The sequence below is a fragment of the Larus michahellis genome, chromosome 9, assembly GCF_964199755.1.
Source record: "Larus michahellis chromosome 9, bLarMic1.1, whole genome shotgun sequence".
NCBI classification, from domain to species: domain Eukaryota; kingdom Metazoa; phylum Chordata; class Aves; order Charadriiformes; family Laridae; genus Larus; species Larus michahellis.
Window position 1 is genome coordinate 13936065 of NC_133904.1, and position 6131 is coordinate 13942195.

The following is a 6131-nucleotide window of genomic DNA, read 5'->3' on the forward strand; positions in this document are numbered from 1 at the left end:
TAATACAAATGGTTGTGGCCTGTAAGATCTCTTGCTGAGCTAAACCACTACTGTTTTTATTAATAAGGGACATGTAATTCAAAGTGAGGTGAAATACTGAATGCATTAGGTGGATCAGTTGAAAGGGGCAGATTGCAGTACATAGTATATAACAAAAAGATACGAGTGTTGCTGTAGAGTACCTCATCCATGGTGAAAACATACTTGCAAAAGCTTAAAGTTAGGTCGGTTTATCTGTGTGTAGCACCTCTGTAATTCTTCATGTGCTACAGCATTTTTGAGAGCTCTTCAGATTTATTATCATTCAAATTTAGAACTTCAGCCTTTCCTCTGTTGTAGGAGATAATAGTCTTCTACTGAAAATAGCTGCTCAGAGCACAGAATTTTGACATGCCTTTCACATGCAGGGATCAGAAGTGTTTGGAGTTGAAATGGCAGCTTGTATTTTCTCTTGGTGCTTAGGTGCGCATGAACTTGAACAGATGCAGTTGATTCTAGAATCAATTCCTGTTGTACATGAGGAGGACCGTCAGGAGCTTCTCAATGTAATTCCAGTTTACATTAGAAATGATATGACTGAGCCACACAAACCTTTAACTCAGTTGCTTCCAGGCATCAGTCCTGAAGGTAAGTAATGCCGAAAAAAATACTTCCTGTATTTCAAATTCATAAAATAGTGAACAACTTTACAGTGCAGGTGTCTGATTGTTAAAAGCAAGTTTCAGTTAGAAGCATCGGTGTGTTCTCTGAAGAAGGATTGTCTTCTGATGTAATAAAAACCAATTTGCTTGATAGCTACTTGGTCATCCTAGGAGTAGAAATGTGAATCTCTGCTGGACCTGTCTGCACTGGGAGACTGATTGAATCACTCTATTTTGAGACACTGGCCTTCTAAACATAAGGGAATGTTGGAATGGAGTCGGTATAAAACAGCTGTCTTTCACATCTTTTTAAAAGAAAGTCCCCAAACCAAACTGACAGCGATGTTTCCTGATAACTGTTGGCGGATACTGATCCGGCCATTTTGTCCCTTAGTATTTTTTCCTTAACTTAAAAGTTAAATTATTTTCGATCTTGGATTTGACCTCTACTCTTCTAGTTTTCCTATGGCTACATGATGCATATTTGGCAGTGTAGTGTCAGCAGCTGATACTTTACAGGTGGCTACTTTAAAGCAAATGCACACCTCTAGAGCAAAGCCCTGCACCTTAATCTTAAATTCTAGATGTCTGGAATGAAATTTTTATCCTGTTTAATGATAACTTTCTCCACAGCGCTGGACTTTCTGGAGCAAATTTTGACGTTTAGTCCCATGGATCGATTGACAGCAGAAGAAGCTTTGTCCCATCCTTATATGAGCATTTATTCCTTTCCAACGGATGAGCCTATTTCAAGTCATCCTTTTCACATTGAAGATGAGGTTGATGATATTCTGCTGATGGATGAAAGTCACAGCCATATTTATAATTGGGAAAGGTAAATTTATCACTTACCGTAGCATGTAACAACTGAATGGTTGTGTGCTTGAAGTAATGTTGCTTCATGGGTGTTACTTCCTTTTCTGTTTGTTTCTCCTTCTTAAGTTGACCCGAGAATAAACTTTTCCCTTATAGGCAGTGCATTGTCATACAGTTTATAATTCATTAGACCGACTTGGTTATGCTGATGCATTCCTGAGATGCACTCAGGACTCTAGAATCTAAAGTTAATCTCTCCATTACGTTTTTCCCCCAAAATATTTCTCTAAAAAACGAACTTTAAATGAAGAAAAGTTGTTTTTAAAAATGATTGTTTTGTCCAATGCTTAGCCCATACAATAGTAAAGGGATTTACAGTAGTCCTTTAAAGTCAGTTAAACACACGTTAAGGAAGAGTTCTTTAAATGGAACGAGCTGTTGTACATAATTCTGGACTTAAATCTTTCAGATGTGTGTATGAGGATGACTTTTTGCCAGATTAAATTAAAAAACCTGGAAGAGGTACCCGACTGGACTTAGGAAAAACTTTATCTGTGTTGAATTGTCATTGTTCTGTAAGGGAATTTCTAAACTTAACTGTCTCTGTCTTGGGAGCTAGAAGACTTTTTTTAGCTTCTAACACTTAGGAAATTGTTTTGCAGATACCATGAAAGTCAGTTTTCAGACCATGACTGGCCTATTCATAATAACTATGAAGCTGATGAAGTTCAGCGTGATCCAAGGGCTCTTTCCGATGTTACTGATGAGGAAGAAGTGCAAGTAGATCCTCGCAAATATTTGGATGGAGATCGTGAAAAGTATCTGGAGGATCCTGCCTTTGACACCCACTTCTCTACTGAGCCTTGCTGGCAGTATTCAGATCACCACGAAAACAAGTATTGTGATCTGGAATGTAGTCACACTTGTAATTACAAAATGAGGTCATCTTCATACCTAGATAACTTAGTTTGGCGAGACAGTGAAGTTAACCATTACTATGAGCCCAAGCTTATTATAGACCTTTCGAACTGGAAGGAACAGAGCAAAGAAAAGTCTGATAAGAAAGGCAAGTCTAAATGTGAAAAGAATGGATTGGTGAAAGCTCAGATAGCACTTGAGGAAGCATCACAGCAACTTGTTGAAAAAGAAAGGGAGAAGAATCAAGGGTTTGACTTTGATTCATTTATAGCAGAGACCATTCAGCTTAGTTTACAACACGAGTCTACTGAAGTTGATAAATTAAATGACTTGAATAGCTCAGTGTCTCAAATAGAGTTGAAAGGATTAATATCGAAGTCGGTAAGCAGAGAGAAGCAGGAGAAAGGAATGGCTAATTTGGCACAGTTAGAAGCTCTGTACCAAACTTCTTGGGACAGTCAGTTTGTAAGCGGTGGGGAGGAGTGCTTCCTCATAGACCAGTTTTGTTGTGAAGTAAGGAAAGATGAACAAGTTGAAAAAGAAAATACTTACACCAGTTATTTGGACAAATTTTTTAGTAAGAAAGAAGATGCTGAAATGCTAGAACCTGAGCCAGTAGAAGAGGGGAAGCTTGGGGAGAAGGAAAGAGAAGAGAGCTTTCTCAGCAACAGTGGAGAACTCCTCTTCAACAAGCAGCTTGAGGCTATAGGTATTCCTCAGTTTCACAGCCCTGTTGGTTCGCCACTGAAATCAATACAGGCCACGTTAACGCCTTCTGCTATGAAATCGTCTCCCCAAATTCCCCACAAAACGTACAGCAGCATTCTGAAACATCTAAATTAAAACACTCAGCAGACATTTCTTTTATATTCATGAGATGTGTTTGTCTTTTTTTATTACTAGTGTAAGTAATTTTTTTACTTGAATCAGACGGTGTAATTTTGGTATGGATTTCATTAGTTTTCTGTTTACCATTGTTTTTACAATCCAGAATTACTTTCTATACATGAGTTACTTTTGTTTTTAAACTGGCATGTCGTTTGCACACAAAATTAAAGAATAGAGCAAAATAATGCAAAATGCAGGAGGTAACAAAAAAATGCACTAAACCAAGAAGAAAAACAAAAAGAAAAACCATTCTCTCAGAAAACAGTGTCCATGTTTTGCAGAAAAAGAACCTTGCCTTGAAATTTACACAGTGAGACTGTACATAATTGCATGAAAATATCTATTTTTCCCAAACATTTTTTTCATTCATGCGTATTTTAGAGTTTTTTCATACTGTACACATTTCTTAGACACATGATACCAGCAGCAACTGAAATGAATGCAGAATTTGGTACGCATGTGTTATCTACCTCAAGGTAACAGCAGTATGTGGCAAAACATTAACCACCCATAGTGCTTCTCATTATGCACTTCTATTTAGCCAGCATTATTGTAGTAGCTATTCTTATTGAAAATCATTCAATATTTATAAATGTTCTGGTATGCATTCTTTATAGTGAAGTGTTAATATGCAGCACTTTTATTTATTTTAGCAAATAAGTATATTTCTGTAATTATAGAAAGTCAACTTAATTTTTGAGTTACTTTTCAGATAAAAGTTTTTGTTTAGCACTATGGTTTTATTGCCTACATAGCTGGATATATATTAACATCGGCTTATTCTGAGGCTATCCAATACATTTTTTTTATTTTTATTTTTTAGTTTTCATTTCAAGTAAAGCACTCACTGTGTATAGGAATTTGTAATTGGAGGTGCTTGATCTCTACAAAAGAAATTAGGAATTGCTTTATTATCAAATGCTCCTAGAAGTCTTAATTGTGTTCATTTTTAAAAAATTTTGTAATGTTAGTTGTGTGCATGGAAATAATTAAGGTACAACATTACTGTAGGTTAAAGTTCTATATGGTGAGACATTTTGTTTTTACTGTATGTTTTTACTGAATGATTCCTGTCCCACTCCCACCCCCCCCCCCCCCCCCAAAAAGCAAGCATGAATAAAATTAGGTTAAATATAGCATGTAGCATCTCCGTCTTCTGAAAATTTGTTTTACCTTCTGATTTTTTGAAATATTGGATGTATCATTGGCTCCCCTGTTAAAAAACGAAAAACAAATAAAAACATGGCCAGCAAAAATGACTGTTGGGGTGTGATTGATTTATTTATTTTTTGGATGCTTTGTACAGTGAAAGATAAAGAGCTGCTAACGTAATGCAGCATCGTGAAGGCAGTCCCTAGTACAAGGTGCTCAAGGAAGCAGGAGGTCTTGTGGTCTGTCCTGGCTGCAGCGCCCTGGAAGGAGGCTCCAGAAGTTTACTGCTGTCCTGGCGCCTACGGCCTGCGTTGAAGAAAATCTCGTGTAAGGGTATGTCTAGGAAAGTATAAGTGTACGGTGGTGTCAATAGCCATTTCTGATGAAAATACAATTGACTGCCGGAGCGTAAGCGAGCATTACTGTTTTATCAATGTTTTAGGTGGAATAGCGTTAAAGTGGAAAAGCTGCACCTCTGTGTCTCTGGCAACCTGGAGTGAAGGTAATCGTGCAGGTCCCTCAGCCAAGGGCCTGTGTGGAGTGCTTTCTGAAGGAGATTTCAGGAGCAGGACCAGGTACCTCCTGTGGGATGTTTCAAAACGTGCAGATCAGATCTCTTGCAGCAAGCCCTCAGAACAGGATGTATTTCTCTTCCACTTTCTCCTGTCAGAGCCATTCCTGAGGGAGCTAATTAGCCTTACAATAAAGCTACATCTTTTGGCCAACTCCTACAACTTTTTCCATGACTGTGTCTTAGTTCCTCCAAATTTTTCCATCCCTCCTCCCGTGCTCCTCTGGCAGGTGGCACAGCTGCAACTCACTTAAAACACGGAGTTACCCCTTTAATGTGGCAAGAAATGGTCCCTTGGGGCAGTGGGACGCGGTTTACGTCCTTGGGGACGATATGTGAATGCTTACGTAGCCACGTCGTTTTGCGTGTGGGGCTGTAGGGATGGGGAAATGGCTGGTTGCCCCCTCTCCTAGGCGAGGGCCTGTTTTGAAGTGGTGTGGTAGGTTGGTGTTTTTCTGAGACTGGATGGAAGCAGCGGGTGGGAAGTGCTTAGAAATTGGAAACAAAATTCAGCTTCGAAACACAGTGTGCAAATGAAGTCTGGGTTTCCCCCCAGCTTTAAGAACACCAGCCAGACTTGACAGTACTTAAGAGGCCTGTAATGGTAGAAAGGGAATGTTTTACACTCCAAAAGGATGGGGAGAACCAAGCGTTGAGCCTAAACCCAGGGTGGTGCTTCGCTGCCTTTGCCTTCTGTTACTGCAATGGGAGCAGCGCCGTACGGGCACTGCTGGCTGCTTGCTGCGAGCCCGGCTTCCCCACGCATCACCATGGGGCACGGCAAGGCAGTCAGGCTTAGTAAGAAGTAATTCCCTATGTGGAGACAATTACAGAAAGTCAAAGTGCTTCATAAGGACTGTGCAAAGTGAAATCTACTGCTGCAAAGTGAAGATGCTCTGAGTGTGGGGTCGGGTTCTCCCTTGGCAAAGCGGAGTCCTGCGTTGGGAGAGCAGCCTGCAGAACGCACAGGGTTTCTGGGGTGTTCCCAGCGGGTGGAAGGTGGTTTCTGTCACATGCTCATCAGCTGTGTGCTTTAGCTGTGACCTAGCAACTGAATTGTCTTTAAAAACAAATTATGGGAGAGGCTTGAATTATAAGCCAGATCAAAGGACCACTGCTTCATGCCAAGGTGCTTGCCAAGTAAA

General features: G+C 39.9%; 1 protein-coding gene across 4 annotated transcripts in view; it reads left to right on the forward strand.

Annotated features, from left to right (window-relative positions):
• Positions 1 to 4522, forward strand: part of MAPK6 (mitogen-activated protein kinase 6) — a 31375-nt gene extending 26853 nt beyond the window's left edge. For all 4 annotated transcript variants that reach the window (XM_074601469.1, XM_074601467.1, XM_074601466.1 and 1 more), the window contains 3 exons: positions 463 to 627; positions 1275 to 1476; positions 2120 to 4522. In XM_074601469.1, coding sequence (XP_074457570.1) covers positions 463 to 627; positions 1275 to 1476; positions 2120 to 3218 — 1466 coding nt within the window. In that variant the 3' untranslated portion in view covers positions 3219 to 4522. The remainder of the gene's footprint in view (positions 1 to 462; positions 628 to 1274; positions 1477 to 2119) is intronic.
• The last annotated feature ends 1609 nt before the right edge of the window (positions 4523 to 6131 follow it).